This window comes from Mustela lutreola, chromosome 2 (assembly GCF_030435805.1).
Source record: "Mustela lutreola isolate mMusLut2 chromosome 2, mMusLut2.pri, whole genome shotgun sequence".
Taxonomy (NCBI): domain Eukaryota; kingdom Metazoa; phylum Chordata; class Mammalia; order Carnivora; family Mustelidae; genus Mustela; species Mustela lutreola.
The window spans coordinates 14,418,324-14,445,836 of NC_081291.1; the positions used below are offsets into that span (position 1 = coordinate 14,418,324).

Below are 27,513 nucleotides of genomic sequence, written 5' to 3' on the forward strand. Positions count from 1 at the left end.
CTTGGAAGGACCCCAGTCTCTGGACTGAGGGCCCGGGCTCCTCTAGGGTGACCTCATTTTAATGTAAGTAATTATATCTCAAAGACCCTAAAAGTCACCATCTGAGGTTCCAGGTGGATGAGAATCTGGGGACACAGTAGTCAATGAAGTACTGGCAGAAACAGGTGATTCAGGGAAGGTGAATCAGGACAATGCAAACCAGGAGATCAGGGAACGAAAATCACCCAGAGGCCTCTCCTCCGCCCTAGGGAGGCTCCCAGGCAGGCCCTAGAGACAACGGGCAGGGGTCAGTGGGAGTGCACCCATGACGGATGAGGGAATCCGTCTGACCATGTTAAAGAGTAATTTGCCCACACTAGTGCTGCTGAGGACGGCGGGACCCTCCGACCTGGCCCTTCTGCTGCTGGTGTGAATCCCAGGAAAATTCAACGTGTCTGTCTTCCCCGCTGCCTGGTTTAACGAGGAGTTGGAGCCCAGAAAACCACCAGGGGACTCTTAAACTGTGGAATACTCTATAGCCCAGAAAAAGAATGAGGCAGACTTCCAGGCAATAATTTCCAAACCAGAACCTTGGCTGAAAATAGAAGCAGGTTGCAAAAGGGAACAAACAGTGTGATACCAATGTTATAAAGGTGTTCTTTTTAATTTGCATTTTTGTATTGTGATAAAATATACAGAAGTCAACATTTTTGGTTTTAACTGTTTCTAAGTGTACTGTTTGGTGGCATCAGTACCTTCACAAGGTTGAATACACACAGTACCAGACCTCTATTTAATTCCAAAACTTTTCCATCACCCCCAGATGGAAACTCTTTAACTGTTAAGCAGTAATTCCTCATTCCTGTTTCTCCTCCTCCAGCCCCAGGTAACCTCTAATCCACTTTCTTTTTTTTTTTTTTAAGATTTTTTTATTTGACAGACAGAGATCACAAGCAGGCAGAGAGGCAGGCAGAGAGAGAGAGGAGGAGGAAGCAGGCTCCCTGCTGAGCAGAGAGCCCGATGCGGGGCTCGATCCCAGAACCCTAGGATCATGACCTGAGCCGAAGGCAGAGGCTTAACCCACTGAGCCACCCAGGCGCCCCTCTAATCCACTTTCTTCTGTCTCTATGGATTTGCATATTCTAGATATTTCTTATTAGTGTAGCCATATAATGCTTGCCTGTCTCTGACTTATTTCACTCAGCATGTTTTTTATTTTTATCTATTTTATTTTATTTTATTTTATATTTATTTTATTTATCTCTCTCAGCAAGAGAGGGAACACAAGCAGAGAGAGGGAGAAGCAGAGGGAGAAGTAGGCTTCCTGCGGAGCAGAGAGCCCAGTGCATGGCTCCATCCCAGAACCCTGGGATCATGACCTGAGCTGAAGACAGATGCTTAACAACTGAGCCACCCAGATACCCCTAATGCAGATGAACGCGTCAGGCTCCCTGCTCAGTGGGAAGTCTGCTTCTCCCTCCCACTGCCCCTCCCCCTGCTTGTGTGCATGCTCTCTCTCTCGCTCTCTCTCAAATAAATAAATAAGATCTTAAAAAAATAAATTTCATCATTGTATCATGGATCCATACTTCATTCTTTTTTATGGCTAAGTAATCCTCCATTACCTAGACATACCACATTTTGTTTATCCATTCAGCCCGTGATGGATCCTTCAGCGATCTCCACCTTTGGGCTGTAGTGAATAGTGCTACAATGAACATCGGTGTACATGCTCAGTTTCAGTCCCTGCTTTCAGTTCTTTTGGATATACACCCAGAAGCAGAATTGCTGGATCATATGATAATTCTATGTTTATGGTTTTGAAGAACCACCAAAATGCACAGCAGCTGCGCCATTTTACATCCCCACCAGCGGTATAAGAATGTTCCAATTTCTCAACATCAACACATTATTATTATTTTTTAAAGATTTTATTTATTTATTTGACAGATCACAAGCAGGCAGAGAGACAGGCAGAGAGAGGAGGAAGCAGGCTCCCTGCTAAGCAGAGAGCCCAATGCGGGGCTCGATCCCAGAATCCTAGGATCATGACCTGAGCTGAAGACAGAGGCTTAACCCACTGAGCCACCCAGGTGCCCTCAACACGTTATTATTTTTTTTCCAACACATTATTTTTTATAATAACCACGTTACTGAGTGTGAAGTGGTATCTCATTGTGGTTTCCATTTGCATTTTCCTAATGTCCGGTGTTGTTGAGTGTCTTGTTAGGTGTTAATTGCCCATTTATATAGTTTCTTGGGATAATATGTATTCAAGACCTTTGCCCATTTTTAAATTGGGTCGTTTGTCTTTTTGTTGTTGAGTTGTAAGAGTTCTTTGTATATTCTGGATATTAAACCTTCACGAGGTACATGATTTGCACATATGTTCTAGCTCTCTCATGGATTCCTTAGGATTTTCTATAAATAGGGTCATGTCATCTGTGAATAGTAGTTTTACCTTTGCCTTTCAAATTTAAATGCTTTTGATTTTTAAAAAGATTTTATTTATTTATTTGACAGACAGAGAGAGAGAGCGTGCACAAGCAGGGAGAGCGGCAGGCAGAGGGAGAGGGAGAAGCAGGTTCCCCAAGGAGCAGGGAGCCCAACATGGGGCTTGACCCATGATCTCTGGGATCATGACCTGAGTGGAAAGTAGATGCTTAACTGACAAAGCCACCCAGGCACCTCTAGATGCCTTTTGTTTATTTTTCTTGTCTAATTGCTTTGGTTAGAACTTCCAGTGTGATGCTGAGTGTCAATGGTGATGGTAGACAGTCTTGTCTTGTTCCTTATCTTAGGGGGAAGGTTTTCAGTCTCTCACCATTAAGTATAAAGTTAGCTGTGGGTTTTTCATAAATGTCCTTTATGATGTGCAAGAAGTTCTTTCTATCCCTAGTTTTTGGAGAGTTTTTATCATAAAAGGATATTAGATTTTACCAAATGTCTTTAATGCAACAATTAAGAAAATGATATGATTTTTTTTCAGTTTGTTCCATTGACATGGGTATTTCATTGATCGATTTTCTTATGTTGAACCATCCTTGCATTCCTGAGCTCCTGTTTGGTCATGGTGTGTAATCCTTTTGATACGGTTTTGATACGGTCTTTTGATACGGTTTTGGATTTAGTTTGCCAGCTTTTGGTTTAGAAATTTTGCAGCTGTATTCTTAAGGGCTATTGATCTGTGTTTAAGGAAAAACTTCAGTGCTCCATACGTGTTTTTCCTTCACTCGTACCCAACTACCACAATCACAACCCTTCTATACCACCACCACAAGAAATTCTCTGCAACACCAGTTGGGGGTCTGACAACTTAACTCAGTTCTGACACTATATATCTGGAGATAGTGTCAAATCCTTCAGGTTAAGGGTTCGGTCCTACAATACTGCCCAGGCACGTCCTGATGCCCAGGCACATCCAGATGCCCAGGCATGTCTGGGTTGTTAGCTGTCGTCCTGACGGACTGGCTATAAATCAGAGGTTTCCATGACCCCTTCTTTGGATTCAGTTGATTTCCTAGAGTGGCCCACAGAACTCAGGACAACAGTTTCCTTACTGTTTACCTGTTTATTATGAAAGGACACGATAAAGGTATAGATGAACATCCAGATGGAGGAGGTCTGTAGGGCAGGGTATGTGGGAAGAGGCCTGGAGCTTCCATCCTCTGCGTGCACCATTCTCCCAGCACCTCCACATGCTCACTGACCCGGAAGCTCTCTGAACCCCGTACTTTTGGGATTTTTATGGAGGCTTCGTCACGTAGGCATAATAAATCATTAACTCCATTTATAGCCCCTCTCCCCTCTCTGAAGAATGGGGGGTGTGGCTGAAAATTCCAAACTTCTAATAATGCCTTGGCCTTTCTGGTGACCAGCCCCCCTCCAGGAGCCCACCCAGACTTGCCTCATTGCAACAAAAGACACTCCTATCAGGAAATTCCAAGGGTTTTAGGAGCCCTGTGCCAGGAACTGGGGTCAAAGACCAAATAGTATAACAAAAGATGCTCCTCATGCTTTTATCACTTAGGAAATTACAAAGGCTTCAGGAGTTCTATCCCGGAAATCAGGGGCATGCAAATATATATATATATATATTTTTTTTTCTTTTCTCACTGGCTGTAATTTTCATTTCTTTTTATTTTTAAAATATTTTATTTATTAATTTGATAGAAAGAGATATCACAAGCAGGGGAAGCGGCAGGCAGAGGGAAAGAGAGAAGCAGGCTCTAGGGAGCCTGATGTGAGATTCAGTCCTAGGACCCTGGCATCACGATCTGAGCCCAAGGCAGACACCCAACCAACTGAGCCACCCACGTGCCCCTGTAATTTTCCTTTCTTATATTTATCCGTCTTTATTATCAGGGTAGTGCTGGGTTCATTGTAAGTGCTGCTTCCTCTCCTATTTCTTGGAAGAATTAGAAAGAGTTGGTATTATGGTTGAGCTAGAACAAGATGGACTTGAACTGCACGGGGCTGTACGTGGATTTTTTTTCTCTGATAAATATGGTACAGGCCTGTAAATGTATTTTCTCCTCCTTATGATTTTCTTCTCTTTCTTTTCCTTCCTTCCTTCCTTCCTTCCTTCCTTCCTAAGAGAGAGACACACACAGAGAGAGAGAGAGAGCATGAGCCAGGGGAGGGGCAGAGAAGCAGGCTCCCCGCTGAGCAGAGAGCCCAATTCGGGACCATGACCTGAGCCCAAGGCAGAGGCTTTAACCCACTGAGCCACCCAGGCACGCCTGATCTTTTTTATTTCTATAGATCCAGTAGTAATGCCCCCACTTTTATTTCTTATTTTGAAGATTTGCATCTTCTCTCTTTTTTTCTTTGTCAGTCTAGCTAAACATGTCTTGATTCTGTTGATCTTTTCAAAGATGCAACGTTTGGTTTTATTGATTCCAGTGATTCCATTTTTCTCTATTCTCTGTTTAAGTTTGCTCTCATCCTTACTATCTCCTTCCTGGTGCTAGCTTTGATTTACATTTACTCTTCTTTTTCTACTTCCACCAAGTGTAAAGATAGATTATTCATTTGAGGGGCGCCTGGGTGACTGAGTGGGTTAAGCCTCTGCCTTTGGCTCAGGTCATGATCCCAGGATCCTGGGATGGAACCCTGCATCGGGCTCTCTGCTCTGCAGGGAGCCTGCTTCCCGCCCCCTCTCTCTCTGCCTGCCTCTCTGCCTACTTGTGATCTCTGTCTGTCAAATAAATAAATAACATCTTTTTTTTTTTTTAAGGTTATTCATTTGAGATCTTTCTTCTTTCTCAATATAGTCACTCATAGCTGTAAATTGAATACGTACACAGCCTTGGCTGCATCCTATGATGTTGAATATGTTGTCCTTTGTTTTCCCTTGTCTCCAGATATTTCCCAGTTTCCTTTGTGATTTCTTTGACCCACAGTTTCTTCAAAAATGTGTTGTTTAATATCTACCTATCTGCAAACTTTTCATTTTCCCTTCTGTTATTAATGTCTAGTTTCATTCATTCCATCATGGTTGGAGACGACCCTGTATGACTTCATTTTTTTTTTTTTTAAGATTTTATTTATTTGACAGAGAGGCAGGCAGGGAGAGAGGAAAAAGTAGGCTCCCCGCCAAGCAGAGAGCCCGATGCGGGGCTCGACCCCAGGACCCTGGAATCCTGACTTGAGCCGAAGGCAGAGGCTCAACCCACTGAGCCACCCAGGCGCCCCAACTTCATTTTTTTCAGACCTGTTGAGACTTTTCTTTTTCGTAGCATATGGCCGCTCCTGGAGGACAGTTCATGTGCACTTGCTAGGAATGTCTGTTCTGCTCCTCTTTCATGGAATGTTCTAGAGATGTCCCTTCAGTCTAGTTGGATTATAGTGTTGTTCAACCCTGTATGTTCTTAATCTTCTGTTCAGATGTTCTATTCATTATTAAAAGTGGGGTACTGGAGTCTCCAACTGCTTTTTTTTTTTTTTCCAAGATTTTATTTATTGAGAGAGAGAGAGAGAGAACGAGCATGAGATGGGGGAGGGTCAGAGGGAGAAGCCATCTCCCCTCAGAGCAGGGAGCCTGACCTGGGACTCGATCTCGGGACTCCAGGATCATGACCTGAGCCAAAGACAGTTGTTCAACCAACTGAGCCACTGGCGACCTCTCCGACTGCTTTTGTAGAACTATTTGTTTTTCCTTTCGGTCCTGTCAATGTTTGTTTCTTATACCATTTGTTATAAACTCTGTTGTTTGATGCATATATATTTAGATACGGTTGGAGTTAGTATCTAGTGCCCTTTTATTTCAACCTGTAGGACTCCTTTAGCTTTTCTTGAAGGGTAGACATAATGGCAAAAACTCCCACAGCTTTTGCTTATCTGAGAACGTCTTTATTTCTTCCTCATGTTTGAAGAACAGTTTTATTGGATATAGAATTCTTGGTCAGGCTGTTAATTTTATTGAGGAAAGGGGCACCTGGGTGGCTCAGTTGGTTAAGCATCTGCCTTTAGCTCAGGTTATGATCCTGGGGTCCTGGGATCAAGCCTCATTTCAGGCCCCCTGCTCAGCTCTTTTTCTGCCCCTCCCCCCACACTTGCTCTCTCTTTCACTCACTCTCTCTCTCAAATAAATAAATAAAACCTTTTAAAAAATTTTTAAAGATTTTATTTATTTGACAGCGGAGGAGTAGGCAGAGAGAGAGGGGGGTAAGCAGGGTCCCCACTGAGCAAAAAGTCCAATGTGGGGCTCAATCCTAGGACCCCAGAATCATGACCTGAGCTGAAGGCAGAGACCTTAACCCACTGAGCCACCCAGGCGCCCCTAAAATCTTTTTTTTTTTTTTAATCCTATTGAGGATAGCTTATACATGATGGGTAGTTTTTGTTTGTTTGTTGGAGAGAGAGAGAAATAGAGAGCACAAAGTTGTAGGGACAGGCAGTGGAGAGGGAGAGAGACTCTTAAGCAGGCCCCATGCCCAGTGCAGAGCCCCAGGTGGCGCTTGATCTCATGACCATGAGATCATGACTTGAGCTGAAGTTAAGAGTCAGCTGCTTAACGGACTAAGGCACCCGGGTGCCCCCTTCTATTCCTTTGAATAGGCCATAATTTTACATTTACTTTTATGCCTTGTGATTTTTTTTTTGTTGAAAACTAGGCGTTTGAACATTCCAATGTGGTAACTGTAGAAGTCACATTCTCCTCTTGTTTGCTGGGTTTATTTTTTATTTTTTAATTAACATATAATGTATTATTTTTCCCAGGGGTACAGGTCTGTGGATTGCCAGGTTTACACACTTCACAGCGCTCATCATAGCACATACCTTCCCCAATGTCCATAACCCCACCACCCTCTCCCTACCCCCCCTCCCACTGGCAACTCTCAGTTTGTTTTGTGAGATTAAGAGTCTCTTATGGTATGTCTCCCTCCTGATCCCATCTTGTTTCATTCATTCCTTTCCTACCCCCTCAAACCCCCCATGCTGCCTCTCAACTTCCTCATATCAGGGAGATCATGTGATAATTGTCTTTCTCTGATTGACTTATTTCACTCTGCATAATACCCTCTAGTTCCATCCATGTCATCACAAATGGCAAGATTTCATTTCTTTTGATGGCTGCATAGTATTCCTTTGTATATATATACCACATCTTCTTTATCCATCCATCAGTTGATAGACATCTAGGTTCTTTCCATAGTTTGGCTATTGTGGACATTGCTGCTATAAACATTGGGGTGCATGTGCCCCTTTGGATCACTACGTTTGTATCTTTAAGGTAAATACCCAGTAGTGCGATTGCTGGGTCTTAGGGTAGCTCTATTTTTAACTTTTTGGGGAACCTCCATGCTGTTTTCCAGAGTGGCTGCACCAGGTTGCATTCCCACCAACAGTGTAGGAGGGTTCCCCTTTCTCCACACCCTCACCAGCATCTGTCATTTCCTGACTTGTTAATTTTAGCCATTCTGACTGGTGTGAGGTGATGTCTCATTGAGGTTTTGATTTGTATTTCCCTGATGCCGGGTGATGTGGAGCACTTTTTCATGTATCTGTTGGCCATCTGGATGTCTTCTTTGCAGAAATGTCTGTTCATGTCCTCTGCACATTTCTTGACCGGATTATTTGTTCTTTGGGTGTTGAGTATAAAATTCTTTATAGATTTTGGATAGTAGCCTTTTATCTGATATGTTATTTGCAAATCTCTTCTCCCATTCTGTCGGTTTTCTTTTGGTCTTGTTGATTGTTTCCTTTGCTGTGCAAAAGCTTCTGATCTTGACGAAGTCCCAATAGTTCATTTTTGCCCTTGCTTCCCTTGACTTTGGCAATGTTTCTAGGAAGATGTTGCTGCGGCTGAGGTCGAAGAGGTTGCTGAGTGTGTTCTCCCCAAGGATTTTGATGGATTCCTTTCTCGCATTGAGGTCTTTCATCCGTTTGGAGGCTGTTTTCGTGTGTGGTGTAAGGAAATGGTCCAGTTTCATTTTTCTGCATGTGGCTGTTCAATTTTCCCAACACCATTTGTTGAAAAGACTTTTTTTCATTGGACATTCTTTCCTGCTTTGTCAAAGATGAGTTGACCATAGAGTTGAGGGTCTATTTCTGGGCTTTCTATTCTGTTCCATTGATCTGTGTGCCTGTTTTTGTGCCAGTACCATACTGTCTTGATGATGACAGCTTTGTAATAGAGCTTGAAGTCCGGAATTGTGATGCCACCAACTTTGGCTTTCTTTGCTTGCTGTTTTTGTTTTCATCTTTAAATTGTTGAAGGCTGTATTATTTAATTTGTGAATACACAAGTATTCACTGGGTATTATATAAGCCTGAAGAATCACAGACCTGTACCCCTGAAACAAATAATACATTATATGTTAATTAATTGAATTTCATTGAAAAAATACATTGTGTAGGTACTTGATTCTGACCATGATCTTTCATCCTACATGTTTGCAGGTTATGAGTTCATCTTGCAGTGTTTTTGAGCAATCCACACCACTTTTCTGGCCTGAGCTCTGAGTTAATTCAGAGAGGAGCACTCTGTGTCAGTGCTTCAAGAAGCCCTGAGTAGGTTAGAACAGACCTATGAAATAATTTGTGAATAAGATCTGCTCTCCCTTCTCCAGAATCAGGGATCAGGATCAGGGTTTAGCACCAGAAACACAGGTTGCTTTTGTTAACTCACTACTGAGCTGGGGAGGGCAAGAACATCTTTGGCAAGGGTGTCATCTCTTGGCAAGGGCAAGTAAAAATGCCACAAAGCTTTCTTACCCTTTTCAGGGGAGCCTGGGTGGCTCAGTCAGCTGAGCGGTTGCTTTTGGCTCGGGTCATGATCTCAGGGTCCTGGGATCCAGCCCCACATCAGGCTCCCTACTTGGCAGGAAGCCTGCTTCTTCCTCTCCCTCTGACCTCCTCCCTGCTTGTATTGTCTCTCTCTGTCTCAAATAAATAAAAATCTTTTTAAAAAAGATTTTATTGGGGCGCCTGGGTGGCTCAGTGGGTTAAAACCTCTGCCTGCGGCTCAGGTCACGATCCCAGAATCCTGGGATAGAGCCCCGAGTCAGGCTCTCCGCTCAGCGGAGAGCCTGCTTTCCCCTCTCTCTCTGCCTGCCTCTCTATCTACTTGTGATCTCTCTGTCAAATAAATAAATAAAATCTTTTTTTAAAAAAATTTTATTTATTTATTTGACAGAGAGAGAGATCACAAGTAGGCAGAGCAAAGAGCTCAATGCGGGGCTCGATCCCAGGACCCTGAGATCATGATTGAACCGAAGGCAGAGGCTTAACCCACTGAGCCACCCAGGCGCCTCAAGATCTTTTAAAAAAAATTTTTAAAAAGCTTTCCTACCATTTTCTTTTCATTTTTAAAGATTTTATTTATTTATTTATTTATTTATTTATTTATTTGACAGAGAGAGACAGCAAGAGAGGAAACACAAGCAAGAGGAGTGGGAGAGGGAGAAGCAGACCCCTGCTGAGCAGGGAGCCCAGCATGGGGCTTGATCCCAAGACCACGGGATCACAACCTGAGCCCAAGGCAGACACCCAACCACTGAGTCACCCTCCTACCATTTTCAAATTTTTGAAATTTTCTTCCTTCCTTTCTTTTTGCTTCAATATTTGCTTAGTTGCTGCAAACTTTTGACTGTTTTCCATATTCTGACAAAGTGAATTCTGTTAGTTTTTGTTTGATGTTCCTGTGGGAGGAGGAGAAGTTGGGAGCTGTCCACTCTACCATTTTGCTGATAAAAGGCTTTTGGGTTTTGTTTTGTTTTTTAAGATTTCATTTTTTTAAAGATTTTTTAAATTTATTTATTTGACAGAGAGAGATCACAAGTAGGCAGAGAAGCAGGCAGAGAGAGAGAGGAGGAAGCAGGCTCCCCGCTGAGCAGAGACCCCGATGTGGGACTCGATCCCAGGACCCTGAGATCATGACCGGAGCCGAAGGCAGCAGCTCAACCCACTGAGCCACCCAGGCGCCCCTAAGATTTCATTTTTAAGTAATCTCTACACACAACATGGGGCTCCAACCCACAACCCTGAGATCAAGAGTCACACATTCCACTGACTGAGCCAGCCAGGCCCCCCTCCCTTGCTGGTAAAGTTTTAAATAAGCCTACCCCTTAAAAAAAATATATATATATATATATATATATATATATATATATATATATATATAATAGTATATAAATAGGCCTGGGGATGATCAAATCCCATTTGCAGAGAGAGGGTTCCCTGAGACTGGAGAGGAGGGCATGGTGGATGGATAATGGGGGGTGTACAGGGGCTGCAACTCTTAGGGGGACTGTTTCTTTAACTGGGTATGAGGTAGGTGAGTGTTTGTTATTTTAGGATTGATACTTTTGGGTATATCTGAAGTCTTCCATAACGAAGATAAAACTGACAAGAGAAGGTTTGGCAGTTTCTCAGCAAGTTAGACATAAAACCATCACACGGCCCAGGAATTCCACTCCTCAGTGTGGGCTCGAGAGAACTGGACACAGGGGGTCAGACTAACCTTGTAGGGGCATGTTCCCAGCAGCACTGGTCATGATTGCCAAAATATAATATAAAGATTATATGATTCCACTTGCATGGGATGTTTAGAAGAGACAAAATTGTAGGGACAAAAAGTATATTGGTGGTTGGCAGGGGCAGGGGATGGGAAGGTAACAGTGAATACGATGGGATTTCCTTTTGGGGTGATGAAAGATTCTGGAACTAGACAGATGTGGTGGTTACACCACCCTGTGAATGTGCTATAATGCACTGAATTGCACGTTTTGAAATGGTTAAAATGATATATTTTATGTTGTATGTCTTTTACACAGTAAAAAAATTTGTCTTTTTTTTAAAGATTTTATTTATTTATTTGACAGACAGAGACCACAAGCAGGCAGAGAGGCAGGCAGAGAGAGAGGGAGGGAAGAAGGCTCCCCACTGAACAGAGAGCCCGACTCAGGGCTCGATCCCAGGACCCTGAGATCATAATTGAACCGAAGGCAGAGGCTTTAACCCACTGAGCTACCCAGGTGCCCCTGTCTTTTTTTTTTAATAATGAAACTGACTTCGCTCAAGTAGCCGCCCTTGCCATCAATTGGGTAGTTTTCGGGGTGCCTCTACATGCTCACAGATTTTTCATCTTACCTTGATCCCAAAGAGTCACAAATAAAGCTCTTCAGGTGAGGAAAATTGCCCTTGACAAGAAAAAGAATCTAGGATGTAAAGAGCTCACCTGCTCACAGAGCTGAGGAGAAGCCAAACCTGGGTTTCAAACAGGCTCGTCTGCATTGAGCAGCCTCTCGGGCCTGGGTCTGCTTTTGAGTTCCTGAGCCAGGGCGTCACCTCCAGGTTGTCTGTGTGAGAGTTTCCAACCTCAGGGCCTTTGCATAGGCCATGTCTCCCAGCAGGAGTTCCCTTTTCTCTACTCCTTCCATACCCAGAGCCTTCTCTTGCCACTTGAAAGGAGCCCCCTGGTTGTGATAGATGTTAAGGTAGTATTTGTCAAGACACCTGCCCAAGATCACACAGCCAGGAACTGACAAAAATCAGGATTTGAACTTGAGTCTCCTTTCCCTGAGCATGGATTTGTCCTACAATGCCCAAGTATTGCAAGCCCATCATACACCCCACAGTACGTGTGTATCATTCCCATCCGGAGGTAGCACGGCAGAAAATGCCTCTTTGGCATAAGGACTGTTTTGAGAAACTGCAAACGCAGGAAAAGCTCTGAAAAAGCAGCGTAGAAGTGACCCTTTTGTAAGGAAAATTTACATTTATAAGGAGGGTCTCCATTTGTAAGAGTGTGTCCCTCTCTGTAGCAGGACAAGAAGGCTGGCTCCAAATCACAAGAGAATATTATCAATGGAGAAGCTCATAGCAACCTGAAGCCTCACCCCCAACAGCTTTCTTTTGTCTTTAGCTGGAGATGGTATTTAAGGTGATGGCTTGGGTCATCTCTGGAGTTTCCTGTTTTCCTGGGTCGCTTCGCAGCACATATACTAAAATTGGTGTTTCCTGTTTTCCTGGGTCTTTCTCGTGTATATTTGAGGTATACATGTTAAACTTCGGTTTTTCTCTTCTTAACCTGTCTTTTATTATAGGAGGTCTCCGCCAAGAACTCGGAAGGGTGGGGTGAGAATCTTCTTCTTCCCCACCGCATCTCAAGCTCAACCTCAGGGCGGCCATATACCCTCATGTTAGGGATGCTGAGGGAGGTAGAGCCGGCTTGGGTTTGGCTGTAAGGGACTCCAGCCCCCACCCCACTGGCTGCCAGCCCTGTGACCTTGGCAAGCCCACCTCTCCGGCCTCAGGGTCTCATTTGTGAAATGGAGACACACATCGAATGCCTCAGGTTTTATAGAGATGTGTCTTAAGCACTTGACATGTGATAGAGGCTCAGAAATGTGCCCCTTGGTATTTCTTTCTTTCTTCCACACTCCGCGGAAGTAGGCATCCCCCTCCCAAGCCCTTGCCACCCCCATTGGCTGCTGTGGATGTCTCTCAGCTGCTTTTAGGGCCCTTTTCTGGACCATACCTGATCTGGATATCCACCCCTCAGTCCCTGTGAATGCGACCTTAGCCGGCAAAAGTGCATTTGCGGATGAGTTAAAATCGGGAATGACATCACTCTGGATTTACAGTGGGCCTTAAATATGACAGGTGTCCTTAGCGAGGGAAGAGGAGAGACAGGGAAGAGGAGAAAGCCGTGTAAAGACGGAAACAGAGTTTGGAGGGACGTGGCCACAGGCCAAGTGTTGGGGAGGAAGAATTCTTTCAAGGTCCCTCTCTTGGGACTAAGAATCCAATTGACATGAGACAGATTAACAGAAGAAAATCAAAATTTTTAAAAGATTTTATTTATTTATTTGACAGACAGAGATCACAAGTAGGCAGAGAGGCAGGCAGAGAGAGAGGAGGAAGCAGGCTCCCCGCTGAGCAGAGAGCCAGATGCGGGGCTCGATCCCAGGACCCTGAGACCATGACCCGAGCCGAAGGCAGAGGCTTAACCCACTGAGCCACCCAGGCAGACTGAGAAAATAAAATTTAATAGCGTGCATATGTCCGGGGAATCCACACAGACATGGGAGTGCCAGAGACAGCGAGGCAACTCCATGATGACATGAACTCAGGGCGGGGGGGCGGGGGGTTGCTGAGGAGGAAAGGGGAGAAAGACCACTAGCAGGAAAGTGGGAGGACATGTTTGGAAAACAAAGATCGCCCTATTATGTAGGCGAGTTGCTTAGGTGGAGAGGAATCTCTGTTAATAGTTCTCTTCCTTAGGTGAGTCCGGGGATGGGGAAACTGGGTGATGGGGATTAAGGAGGCCACTGGATGGAACGAGCCCCAGGTTTTATATGCCACTGATGAATCACTAAGTTCTACCCCTGAAACTAATAATACAGTGTATGTTAACTAAATTGAATTAAAAGAAATTTTCCCCCTAATTTTATTTATTTCTTTGAGAGAGAGAGACAGCGAGAGAGGAGAAGATCAGAGGGAGAAGCAGACTCCCCGTAGAGCTGGGAGCCTGATGCGGGCCTCGATCTCAGGATTCAGTGATCATGACCCAAGCCGAAGGCAGCTGCCTAACCAACTGAGCCACGCAGGTGCCCAAATTAAAAGAATTTTTTAAAATAGCCCTCTTCCAGGCAGGGGCACCTGGGTGGCTCAGCCGTTAAGCATCTGCCTTCGGCTCAGGTCGCGATCCTGGGGTCGTGGGATCGAGCACCGTGTCGGGATCCCTGCTCCGCGGAAGGCCTGCGTCTCCCTCTCACACTCCCCTTGGTTGTGTTCCCTCTCTCACTGTCTCTCTCTCTCAGTCAAATAAATAAATAAAATCTTAAAAAAAAAAAAATAGCCCTCTTCCTGGTACAAGCAAGCAGTTGAGGGAGAGGAAGTGAGCTTTGTCTGAATCCGCTGGGTTTTGATTGCTTTGAGCTCAAAATACTGTTCATGTCAAAGCAGAGTTCCGGCAGCATAGTGTCAGAGAGAGGCCCCTCAGCTTGAGGGAACCCAGAGAGAGAAGGGGGAGTGCTTGTTGGAAGATAGGACATCAAAGCTGGGGTTTAACGATAAATAGTTCATTGGAAGGAGACATTCTTTCTGAGCAAGTTTGCCCCGGCCTCGCTCAACCCAACTCCGGCTAAAGCAGACATTGCCGCCCAACCACCCATCCTCATGATAGTTATTAATTCTAAAATACTGGGATTACAACTCCTCTCAAGCCTCATCTACTCAGTGCTACTCTCTAAGCGGGTACTACTGAGAAACCGACCTTGGGAAGAGGTTAGCAATGCTTCCAGATCTGCTGGGCATCTGGAGGCCTGAGCCAGGATTTGACGCAAGGGCTAGCTGTAGAACCCTCTAGATGGCACAGGTGCCTGGTGGCCCAGAGGGGCGTTTTGGGATACCAATTCTCCCTTGTCCTGTGAGCTCAGAGGAAATTTTCAAATAACCTGATTTTTTTTTCTTGCCTCTTCCGGACCTCCTGCCGTGACTGTGTGCCTCCTGTTACAAGAAACAAACAATAAAAGTGGGTGTGTGTTCTGTTGTGTGTTGTGTGTGTTTGACGAGGGTGACTATGGCCAAGAGTAGGTGATGAGAGAAAATTCTGGGCGGCTTGGGGCCAAGCCTGGTGGCAGGGACGGCCTGACCCCTGGCCTACATGCTGTTTACACCCACCTTGGACTGGCCCCTGAGGACCCACGGAAGCTGCCAGCGAGGAATGCAGGGTCCCGGGCTGCTGAGCTCATAGATGGCCGGCTGCCCACAGTCCGTCCCACTGCCCCTCCCCCTTGGCCACGGGGCTGGCTATGAGGTCATCTGCTAATGATGTTGTAACAGGGAGCCAGATGGGCCTGGCTGTCAGCATTCCAGAGTCTGGTGAACCGGAAACACCACAGAGCTTATGTCCCCCTTTCCCTGTCCCTGGGGATCCCCCAGGCCCTCCGTGGCGCTGTGTTCCATTGGGAAATTCCAGAAATACGTGAATTACTGGTCCTGCTTGTAAAGTGACAGCTCCTCTCCTGGATGGGCATAGCAAGGGAAAAGGATGGACCACAGGGGAGAGAAAGAACAAGTGTCTCGGCCATGGCGTTGGGTGAAAGACGACGGGCCGTGAGGAGAACACTCGGGCTGGTTGTATTATAAGAGGCTGGAAATCGGGCAAACTCGTCCCCAGTCACAGAAGTGGGCCTGGCTGTTATTCCAGGGATGGGGAGAGTGACAGGAGGGGGCCTAGAGGGTTCCTGGGCCTGGAATGTTCTGGAACCTCATCTGGGAAGTGGTCCCACAGGCCTACTGTGTGCGAAATGCCATCAAGACAAACACCAGAATGGCTTTCTTTTGCTTTTATGGAAGTCATAGCTCAAAAAAAGTTTAAAAGGAAAAAGGCAGAGGTGCCCGGGTGGCTCAGTGGGTTGATCCTCTGCCTTAGGCTCAGGTCATGGTCTCAGGGTCCTGGGATCAAGCCCCATGTCGGGCTCTCTGCTTGGTGGGGAACCTGCTTCCCCCTCTCTCTCTGCCTGCCTCTGCCTACTTGCGATCTCTCTCTCCCTCTGTCAAATAAGTAAATGAAATCTTTAAAAAAAAAAAAAAAAAAAAAAAAAGAGGGGAGGCACCTGAGTGGCTCAATGGGTTAAAACCTCTGCCTTCAGCTCAGGTCATGATCCCAAGGTCCTGGGATCAAGCCCCACATTGGGTTCTCTGCTCAGTGGCGAGCCTGCTCCCCCCCCCCACCCCTCTCTCTGCCTGCCTCTCTGCCTACCTATGATCTCTGTAAAATAAATAAATAAAATCTTTTAAAAGGGGGAGGAGGGGAAGGCAGAGGCTGTGGAAAATATTCAGGTCACTCCTTGAAATGTTAAACACAGAATCACGATTTGACCCAACAATGCCACTTTTGGGCCTTTCCCCCAACAGGGCCTCATATCTTTGCATATGAACGTTCCCAGCAACCCTGTTCATAGTCACCAAAAGGTGAAAACAATCCACACGACCATCAGTGGATGAAGAGATGAACACAACATGGTCTGTCCATCTGGTGGAATATTACTCAGCCGTAAAAAGGAATGAAACCCTGACACACCCTAGACCACGGGTGAACAGTGAAAACGTCCTGCTCAGTGAAGGAAGCCGGGCATGAAAGGCCACCTGTTGTATGATTCCACATTTACATGTGACACTGTCACTCACAATAAGAAATATGCATTTGGTTTTTGACTCTTGGAATTCCTATGATCAGAGTGTAATTGTATGTTTTTTTTTTAAGTAGGCTCCATGCCCATCCTCCCCCCATAGGGCTTGAACTCACCACCCTGAGATTAAGAGTTCAGTGCTCTACCAAAGGAGACAACCAGGTGCCCCAAGGGCTGCAAAGAGGTCTTTTACTTTCCTCCTGTGGTTGACTTCTGGAAGACACCTAACCCTGTGATTAGAGAGTTGAACTTTCAGTCCCAACCCCCACCCTGACCTCAGGGGAGGAGAGAGTGGCTGGAGGCCTAAGCCACCAATGACTTAATCATGCCTACGTGAGGGGCGCCTGGGTGGCTCAGTGGGTTAAGCCGCTGCCTTCGGCTCAGGTCATGATCTCAGGGTCCTGGGATCGAGTCCCGCATCGGGCTCTCTGCTCAGCAGGGAGCCTGCTTCCTTCTCTCTCTCTCTGCCTGCCTCTCAGTGTACTTGTAATATCTCTCTGTCAAATAAATAAATAAAATCTTTAAAAAAAAAAAAATCATGCCTACGTGAGGAAGCTTCCATACAAACCCAAAGGGTGGGGGCACCTGTGTGTCTCAGTGGGTTAAGCCTCTGCCTTCCGATCAGGTCATGATCTCAGGGTCCTAGGATTGAGTCCCACATCGAGCTCTCTGCTTAGCGGGGAGCCTGCTTCCCCGCCTCTCTCTGCCTACTTGTGATTTCTCTCTCTTTCAAATAAATAAATAAAATCTTTTTTAAATATGGGGGGTGGGGCTCCCCAAAGAGCTTCCAGGTTGATCGAAATGGGGATTTGGGGAGAGGGTACCCCTTGCACATACCTTGCCCTATGCATGTCTTCCTCTGGCTACTGATTTGTATCCTTTTTTTTTTTTTTTTTTTTTTTTTTTTTTTTTTTTTTTTTTTTAAATATTTTATTTATTTATTTGACAGACAGAGATCACAAGTAGGCAGAGAGGCAGGCAGAAGCAGGCTCCCTGCTGAGCCGAGAGCCCGATGCGGGGCTTGATCCCAGGACCCTGGGATCATGACCTGAGCCGAAAGCAGAGGCTTTAACCCACAGAGCCACCCAGGCGCCCCTGATTTGTATCCTTTAACATCCTTTGCATAAATCAGTAAGTGCATGAACAGGTTTCCTGAGCTCTGTGAGATGCTCTGGAAAAGCAACCGAACCCAAGGACAGGGGGTCCTGGAAACCTCTGGTTAAAGCCAGTCTATCGGGACCGCATCCAGGACTCCTGGATGAGCTCTGGGCATCTGAAGTGGAGACAGTCTTCTAGGATGGAACCCCGAATCTGTGGGATCTGACCCAGGTAGGTGGTTTCAGGATTAAGTGGCATTGTAGGACACCCATTGTTAGAGAATTGTTGGCGTGCGGAGCCCTACCCCTCACCCCACCACATTGGAAACTGCAGCACACTTAATATGAAATGTCCAGACCAGAAAGATCCAGAGAGACAGAAAGCTGATTGGTGTTTGCCAGGGGCTGGGGGAGGCGGAGGGGAAGTGGCTGCTCAGAGGGACGGGGTCTACTTTGGGTGGTGGTCAGAATGTTCTTGAAAAAACAGAGGTGACAGCAGCACAACTGCCACATGTCACTCCACCATTCACTTGAAAATGTTGAGCCATCTGTTACTTTTCCACGGAGCCTCAAACCTGACAGCCTCCTAGGAGAGTTAGGGGGCGAGTAGAGAGGTCTTCGGAGAAACCCTTCCAGGCCTCCAACTTCTTTGTCCCCGGGGACCTAGGCCTTCCGACAAGACGCAGAGAAGGGCCTGCATGGCCAGAGGGGACCTGGTGGGATTGCCTCCTACAACTCTTGCTATCGCACTTGCCCACCTCCCGCCAGGGCCCTGGCTTTCTTAACTCTAGAAAGCCACTGGGTCTGAATGGAAAGAGGCTGGGTCCAACCTCCCAACCAGCTGCAATCTGGCTGGAAGTGGCCTTGGCAGGAGCCAGTTTAAGCACCTTCTGCTTGCTGGGGTATCCCTCGGGACACTTTGGGACCCTTCTGAAGCTGGGTGATAATCTCACTGTACAGAAGCTGAGACTGAGACTCGGGGGGCCCGAGTCTCCCCAGTGGGTGCATGCTAAGGGTGGAAGAAGGCCTGAGCCTCTTCGTCCAGGGGGAACTTGCTGTGTGGCCCCCACTGCCCTGCACGCCCTTGTGCCTCTCGCCTGCACACACTCCATCACACTTGACACACCCCCTCCATCTATCTCACACAGCTTTCTGTCTTCTCTCTGGCCAGGAAGCTAGATGCAGGCACAGGGGGTGGGGCCAGGGGGCCTGAACCTTGGAGAAGGCTCTGAGGGGAAGACCTGAGTCTTTCTGGGGGCACCCCTTGGCCGTCCACCATCTGGGGTCTGGATCTGACGCACCAGCCCTCCCTGACCTAAACCCAAGCACTCCAATTCCCTACCAGCTCTGCTCTGGGCCCAGAGCCAAGAGACTGGGTCGCAGAGTAGCTTCAGCTCTGGCTAAGGGCCTCCCTCCAGTCTGGGACAGACAGAGCCAAGCACAGACATGCCCAGGGCTGTGAGGTCAAGGCTGGGCTGGGGGAAAGGATAGGGGTTGGGAGCACCCAGCTGAGCCTGGGAAGGTAGTGTCAGAGAAGGGGCTTTTTGAGTAGGGTTTTGAGGAGCAAGTAGGAGTTTCCCTAAGTTAAGTTCTAACTTAACTTAGCTGGAGTTCCAGCTAAGGATGAGTGACTGCAAACACACCCAGTTAACTACATACCTCCTATGTACCTGACCTTGTCCCTTCTCCCTCGTTTGAATTTCTCTGCAGTGTAAGTCTCAGTTCTCATTTCCAGGTGAAGAAACGGAGACAGGATGAAGAGGACTGACTTGGCTAAGGTTGTATTTTCTGGCTCTTTCTGTCCCTTTCTCTTCTGCTTCCTTAGTTTTTCAACATCTCCAGCCTTTGGTCTTAACCAGGAAAGGAAGGGAGAGCAAGAATCCCATGAGGGAGAAGGCCAGCTCTTAAGCTCCTGCATGGAACTTAGCACACAATGACACTGTACTAAGTCTTCTTTGACAAAAGCATTCTTTCCACCAGTCCACCAGGCTGAGACGATGTTCTCATTTTAGGGAGGAGGATACTGAGGTTCCAAGTGGTTCCCCAGCTTTATCGGGAATACATCCCTGAAACGAGGCCCCGCTGTGACCGCTTGACTAAGTTTAGTCTGTACGCCGGGGCAGGCAGGAGATGCTGGGCGGGCTGGGATGGGTAAATTCAGACTATGAAGTTTGGTCCTACAGTGTCAGTCCCAGCTCAGAGAGTAAGGAGCACAGCCATGCCAGGGCAGGAATCAACACCATCACGTTGATCCCCGATGCTGCCGACGCCCTGGGTGGCTACCACGGGAGCCATGCCCTATCCCTGGCCCAGGACCTTCCCAGGACCCTCCAAGATGCAATTCAGGCTGGATGTCCCCAGATTCCAGAAGTTGCCGAAACACTTCCAGGACACCCCGACTATGCTGCTGTTGACCAAGAACTTGAAAGACTCACACCCCAGCCGCATCCTGAAGTGTGGATGAAGTCTCAGAGACCTTTACGGGCAGTCCCCACATGCAACCAGTGGTTCTGTGTCTTAGAGACACACTGCTGAACCAGTTGTGACCTCGGCAGCAATATTCTATCCTCCACTGGGACCGATGAAGGAGCTAGCAGGCTCATCTGTGGCCAGATGGGGTAGGGCTCGGCCAACATGGGATTATTATAACCCCATCCTGATCACAGATGGGGAAACAGAAGCCCAGAGGGGCCAGCGACTCTCCTGAAAGCACACAGCACCTGCGGAACCCAGAAAGGCCGACCCTGGGAGGGCATGGTTTTTGCCCTTGGCTGGGGATCTGCATGTCAGGTTGGTTCCAGGTTGGAGGCAGTCGAGGGCCAAACGCAGCTAAAGTTGCCAGCAGAAGGTGCCCTGGAGAACTGGGCTACCTAGGATCCTGGGGTAGGGGGAGGATTTGGGGGATCGGGCAAGTGTCAGGCTCCAGGAAGGGCTCTGAACCCACCTTGGTCTCTCCCAGACTGTGTATTTCCAAGTAAACCTCTGTCCTCTCGGACAGAGTAGCCTAACAACTAGGCCAAGGGCCCTAAAACCACAGGCCCACTCCGCAGTTGTCCTCAAGACCTGGGTGGGGAGTTGTCTAGGGATCCTGAGGGTCCAAGGAATCTGGAAACTGGGCATCCTGTGTGGTCTGGTACCCTGTGCCCTGCACATAAGGAGGCCCATGAGTGGCCAGTTTCTCTTTCTGTCTCCATAGGAAACCTCCAGCTTAGCATCTCTCCTGTCCATGAGAGATCCTGCTTTATCCAGGCCCTACTCCCACTGTCTCCAGTGGCGCCAAGCCCACTGTGATTCCTACAGTCCTTGAAGGGCCGGGAGCCTGGGACTCAGCTCCTTGTCCAACCTGGGTGTACCATGCTGGCCCCTGGAGCGCCGGAGCCACCAGGAAGACCGAGTAAAAAGCATTTGGGATATTTCTCTTAGCCTGACCATAATGCTGCCATTTTGGCCCCAAGCCCACAGGTCAGAATGGCAACCTTTTGGGTCAGGAGGGCACTTGCCAATGGCCTTGACGTGAAACTTAATTCCTAACAGATGCTGAGTGCACGTTGTCCCCTGACTCACTCATAGCCTATGAGTCCTCCTTCCAACCGTGTGAGGGGCTGCCATTATCTCCTTTTACAGACAGGGAAACTGAGGCTCACCGGTCACAAGCTGAGGGTAGAGGCCTCACAGATCTCGCGGGACTCCAGTCCAGCCTTTAGTTGTTCCTTCTTCCCCAAATCCATTTCTCTTCCTCCCTCTCCTCACCAAGCATCCCTTCAGCTGCCCAGAGACCCACAGAAGTGCCTGCGTCCCCCATACGTATGGGACACAGAGAAACGGGATGAGATGGGAAAGAGAGAAGCAACCCCAGGCTCTGGGAGGTGGCCGTGGCTCCTCACTGCTTGAGCTGGAGTCACCCAAGCGTCTGAGGGGTGGGGTCCGGAGCAAGTGGCTTTCGTGGCCCACATACTTTGTCTTGAGGAAATCCCCAGGAAAGCTGGTTTGAAATTGGGCTCTTTGCTCTCAAGGCAGGTGGTATCCCTGGGCATTAGAGGAGATTTTGGGGAACAGAGTTGACTTTCGGCCTGCCCTGGAGGTATACCTGCTGTGTTTCTGGGGCTCCCTTAACATCTCAGGTTTCTAGCTGCTCCTAAATCTTTCAGGAAAACTGTCCTGCTGCAGGTGACAGCGTCTTCTGTCCCCAAGGAAGGGGCTGGCCCCTGGCCCCTCTGGTTGCCTTCTCCCTGAGGCCCAGAGTTCCTGTGAGTGCCTTGTCCAAAACCCCCATGACTGGGACCCCAGGGTCCAGTGGGCTTTGTCCGAATTACACCCCAGAAAGCTAATAAAACAGCTGAAATATGTGATTTCTTTTTTTTTTTTTTAAAGATTTTATTTATTTATTTATTTGACAGAGAGAGATCACAAGTAGGCAGAGAGGCAGGCAGAGAGAGAGAGGAGGAAGCAGGCTCCCTGCTGAGCAGAGAGCCCGATGTGGAGCTCGATCCCAGGACCCTGGGATCATGACCTGAGCTGAAAGCAGAGGCTTTAACCCACTGAGCCACCCAGGTGCCCCTGAAATATGTGATTTCTTATGCATCTTTTTGAGAGGTTAGTGTCCACCAAGGGGCATCTGCCGGGGGGGGGGGCATCTACCTAGGGGGAGTGGCAGCGGACAGAGGGGGCCCAGAAACCGTGGGATTCCTGTCCTTGGTATGCGACCTGGTGCCCAGTCTGTGGCGGCTCTTATGAGTGCACCGAGTTAAGAATGGTAAGAGTTCTGTACTGAACGTTCTCCTTCCTCACAACACACGGCCTTTGTTCTGATGCACAGAGAGTTTGAGTAATTTGCCTATGGTCACACAGCAAAGTGGGTGGCACTGGGATCTGAATCACGATCAGGATGACACACAGCTTGTACAGACACTCTCACTCCCTGTGTGTTCTCCCTACAACCCTGACACAGAGTGCCGTTACCACGTTTTACAGATGGGGAAACTGAGGTTCTGCCAGTTGATGCCCCTTGTCCCGCGTGTCATGGCCAGGGAGAAGTGGGCCAGAACATCAACCCAGGCCAGCTTCTCTGGAGCTGACAAATGTCCAATCTGTTGGGACCTGATCAGGGAAAACTCTTCACAAGGCTTTGAAATTGGGGGGGGGAGGGTGGCGGGAAACAGTCGTAGACACAAGGAACTTCAGAATCCTATCCCAGGCTTAGAAATGCCGGGGAAACAGATGACCAGCCAGGGGTTGGATATATGTGAGGTCTCTAGCGTGGACTCGCCCCTACGACCTTACGCACCTCCTTGCCTCCTCTTGGTTTGGTTCTCTTATTCAGTAATGGAAAAGTGTGTTAACAGTGTCTGAGGGCAGAGGCTACGGAAAGTTGACGTCTCGCCACCATTGATCTTGCAAGGATGCCTATTAGGACAGTGCCCCCTTTGCCCCACCTAACCCCCAGGTTAGGTCAGGTCCAGCCACTGGTGCCCCTTGCTGACCTGTCCCTACCAGTTCGGATTACTCAGCACTCTGGCTTGCCTTCAGGGCCCGGCCTCTGCAGAGGGCACGGCAGTGTGGCTGTGAAGTGGCCCCGGGCCTTGTCTGGTCGGTCCAAGCCCCGTTACTAAGCACTTACTGTGTGTGCCAAGCTGGTGAGGCAAGAGGCTGTCCTTCCCAACAGCCCCCGTCAGGATCGAAGTGACAGGGCGGGAACCAGTGTGTTTACAAAGCACCTGAAGGCCCAGAGCATCACGGAGCCAGGAGTGGGGGGACATTGGGACCCATAGCTGGGTGATGATGCCACTTCACAGAGGCTGAGATTGAGACTCAGGGGGGACTGAGTCTTCCCAGTGGGTGCTTTCTGGGGTTGGGGAAGGCCTGACCCTCTTTGCCCAGGGGGGACTTGCTGTGTGCGCCCCCCAGCACATCCTTGTGTCTCTCACCTGCGCACACTCCATCACACTTGACACACCCCCTCCATCTATCTCACACAGCTTTCTGTCTTCTCTCTGGCCAGGAAGCTAGATGCAGGCACGAGGGGGTGAGGCCAGGGGGCCTGAACCTTGGAGAAGGCTCTGAGGGGAAGACCTGAGTCTTTCTGGGGCACCCCTTGGCCGTCCACCATCTGGGGTCTGGATCTGACGCACCAGCCCTCCCTGACTCCAATTCCCTACCAGCTCTGCTCTGGGCCCAGAGCCAAGAGACTGGGTCGCAGAGTAGCTTCAGCTCTGGCTAAGGGCCTCCTTCCACTCTGGGGCAGACAGAGCAAAGCATAGACATGCCCAGAACTGTGAGGTCAAGGCTGGGCTGGGGGAAAGGATAGGGGTTGGGAGCACCCAGCTGAGCCTGGGAAGGTAGTGTCAGAGAAGGGGCTTTTTGAGTAGGGTTTTGAGGAGCAAGTAGGAGTACCCCTAAGTTAAGTTCTAACTTAACTTAGCTGGAGTTCCAGCTAAGGATGAGTGACTGCAAACACACCCAGTTAACTACATACCTCCTATGTATCTGGCCCTGTCCCTTCTACCTCATTTGAACTTGAAAGTCTCAGTTCTCATTTTCCAGATGAAGAAACGGAGACAGGATGGAGAGGACTGACTTGATTTAGGTTGTATTTTCTGGCTCTTCCTGTCCCTTTCTCCTCTGCTTCCTTTGTTTTTCAACATCTTCAGTCTTTGGTCCTAACCAAGAAGGGAGAGCAAGAATCCCATGAGGGAGAACACCACCACTTAAGGTGCTGCTGTGGAATTTAGCATATAGTTGGTAGCTAATTAAGTCTTTTTTTTTTTTTTTCCACAAAAGCATTCTTTCCACCAGCCCACCAAGCTGGAAGTCCCTATCTCATCGAAGAGGATACTGAGGTTCAGAGAGGCTTCTAGGGGGAGGGTACCCCTGCTTCTCCAGGAGAAATCCCCCCAGAAGGGCCTCCCCCTGAAAAGCAGCCCAAGACTCCGCCAACTATGGTCCCCGGAGTGTTTACTCTGCACCCAGGGCGGAAGGGACCAGGCAGGCGGGGGCGGACAAAGTCCGGGGGTTATAAAGGCCAGTCCAGCAGCGTCCGGTGTCTCAGTTCAGAGCTCAGCTAGCTCGGCACAGCTGGACAAGGGCACCACACTCCTCACCCATGCTGCCAGTGCTGCTGATGTTCTCATGGCTGCCTTTGGGAGGTGCCCTGTCTCTGGCCCAGGAGCGCCTCCCAGCCTTTCCAGGACCCTCAGACGCACACTCCAGTACGGACATCTCCAGAGCCCAGGAGTTTCGGAAACACTACGAACACCTGCAGACCAGGCTGCGGTTGAACCAAAGCTGGGGTGATTCAAACTCTGACCTCAACCTTACAGCTCCAGTCCGGATACTCACTCCAAAGCGTGAGTGAAATCTAAGAGACCTCTGTCCCCTAGGCAGCTACCATCATCTAACCAGTGGTTCTGAGTCCTAGGGGCCCAGGCCTGCCACCGAGCCTCAGTTTCCCCATCTGTGAAACAGACAAGAACAGCTCCCGTTGGGGCTGAGGGGAGGCTGGTGGCCTGGTTTATGCCAAGACAAGGTGAGGCTTGGCCAAAGTGAGATGTTACAGATTGCAGATGGGGAAACTGAGGCTCAGAGAAGCCAGGGATGCTTCTGAAATCCCACAGAGACTGGAATGCCCTGAGACAAAGTCCGGCGGCAGGGTGTGTGTGTGTGGGGGGGGGACTTATCCTTGGATGTGAGGGTTGGGGGAGGGCGTACAATCCAGGAGAGTGGGTGCAGGGGAGCCAGCAGAGTGGACAAAAGGGGTGGGGGGAGCAGAGGAGAGCAGCACAGCCCAGGGGTAGATGGAATGTGCCTGTACTTGTTCCAGATCTGACGCAATCCCTTGACACGGCATCGCTCAAGTTGCATGTGGCATGTGCCTTAGAGAGGGAGGAGATATTCTCTCGCCATCCACAGAGGATCTAGGGGGAAGAGAGAGCAGGAGATCTGGGTTATGCTAGAAAGTGGGAGGGGTTAGGGGAGGAGTGTCAGGCCAGAAGGGAGCGTTACTATCGCACCCTAATCCTACTAGAGCTATGAGACTCCAGGTAATCTTCTTCTTGTCCTTTCTGAGCCTAGTGAGTCCAGGGCCCTCAAACCCTAGTCCCCGAAGTATCTCCAACACCTGCACCAGCCTAGGGCCCTGAGAATCCTGGGGATCCAGATATCCTTCATTTTCAGATATGGAAACCAAGACGCACAGCGTTGAAAACAAAGTAGCTAACCCCAGCACTTAGTAGGCCTTCAGTGAAATGTTTTTGACTGCCACAAGAGGCAGAACCAGTGTTTGGATTTTAGTCCCTCTAAATATCATGTAGACATTAATCCTGCAAGCTTTTGTTTGTTTATTTGTTTGTTTGTTTGTTTTTTCTTTTTAGTTTTATTTATTTGAGAGAGAGAGAGAGAGAAAGAGCACAAGCAGGGCTAGGGAGGGGCAGAGGGAGATGGAGAAGCAGTCTCCCAGCTGAGCAGGAAGCCTGACATGGGGCTCCATCCGAGGACCCTGGGAGCTAAAGGCAGAGGTTTAGCCGACTGAGCCGACTGAGCCACCTAGGTGTCCTAATTTCATCAAGTATTTTCTAAATACCTACTGTATGCCAGACATGATGGTAACCAGGCAAACAGAAATCCCTGAGGGGATTCAGGAGGGGAGATGAAATGATACACAATGAAATAAAAGAAAATAAGGCAGTGCCTATTTTAGGCAGGCTGGGGGGATATGTAGCCTGCCATGCTGACAGTCAGGGGAATAGTGTGCTTGGAGGAGGAAGCAGCTTGTGCAAAGGCCCTGAGGTGGGATGCTGCCTGGCGCGTGGAAGGAAATGGGCACTCCGCGCCTGGCGCACAGTAGGCCCGTGGTTGACTGGCTTTCCTCTCTTCCTCAGTGCGACTGGGACCGGGCGGCCACCTGCACCTGCGCATCGCCCTGGCGGACCTGACCGAGGGGCTCCCCGCAACCTCCCGCCTGCATCAGGCGCTGCTCAGGCTGTCGCCAACGGAGCCCAGCTCGTGGGACGTGACTCGGCCGCTGCAACGTCAGCTCAGCCTTGGAGGTTCCAGGGCCTCCGCACTACACCTACGACTGCTGCCTCGGTTGAACCGGTTGCGAGCAACGTTACCTTCCGCACGTCCCCAGCTTGAGCTGCATTGGCGGCCAAGCGCGGCCAGGGGGCGCCGCGACGCGCATGCGCACGCCGGAGACGGTTGCCCCCTCGGGGAGGGACGCTGTTGCCGCCTGCAAAGCCTGCGCGCGTCGCTCGAGGACTTGGGTTGGGCCAACTGGGTGGTGGCGCCTCGCGAGCTAGACGTGCGCATGTGTATTGGCGCGTGCCCAAGCCAGTTCCGGTCGGCTAACACGCACGCGCAGATGCAGGCGCGCCTGCACGGCCTGAATCCCGAAGCCGCGCCTGCGCCATGCTGCGTGCCCGCCAGCTATGAGCCGGTGGTGCTCCTGCACCAAGACAGCGACGGTCGCGTGTCGCTTACGCCCTTCGACGATCTCGTAGCCAAGGACTGCCACTGTGTATGAGCGGTGCTGGTCTTTTACTTACGGCTCGTGAGCAATGGAAGCGACCTCAGAGATCCTTGTCTGTCGAATGGGCTTGTGGGACCTGAGATACCCGATTTCCCACCTCTGCTGTCAACCCCCCCTTCCCACACCTCTGTATTTATAAGTTTGTATTTATTATTAATTTATTGGGATGCTCTCTGTGGGGACTGGAGGGCTGGGGAGGGCTAGTCTGACGGTGTGCACTTATTTAAAACTGTGGTAATAAAAGTGAAGGTGTTTGACCTGAACC

At 48.8% G+C, this 27,513-nt stretch overlaps 1 protein-coding gene across 1 annotated transcript; it reads left to right on the forward strand.

Moving 5' to 3' along the window:
- The first annotated feature begins 304 nt into the window (after nucleotides 1–304).
- GDF15 (growth differentiation factor 15) lies at nucleotides 305–27,511 on the forward strand. Its single transcript, XM_059159106.1, has 3 exons — nucleotides 305–406; nucleotides 24,771–25,068; nucleotides 26,599–27,511. The coding sequence occupies exons 1-3, from the start codon at nucleotides 305–307 to the stop codon at nucleotides 27,240–27,242; spliced, it is 1,044 nt and encodes a 347-aa protein (XP_059015089.1). The 3' UTR covers nucleotides 27,243–27,511.
- Nucleotides 27,512–27,513: the final 2 nt, after the last annotated feature.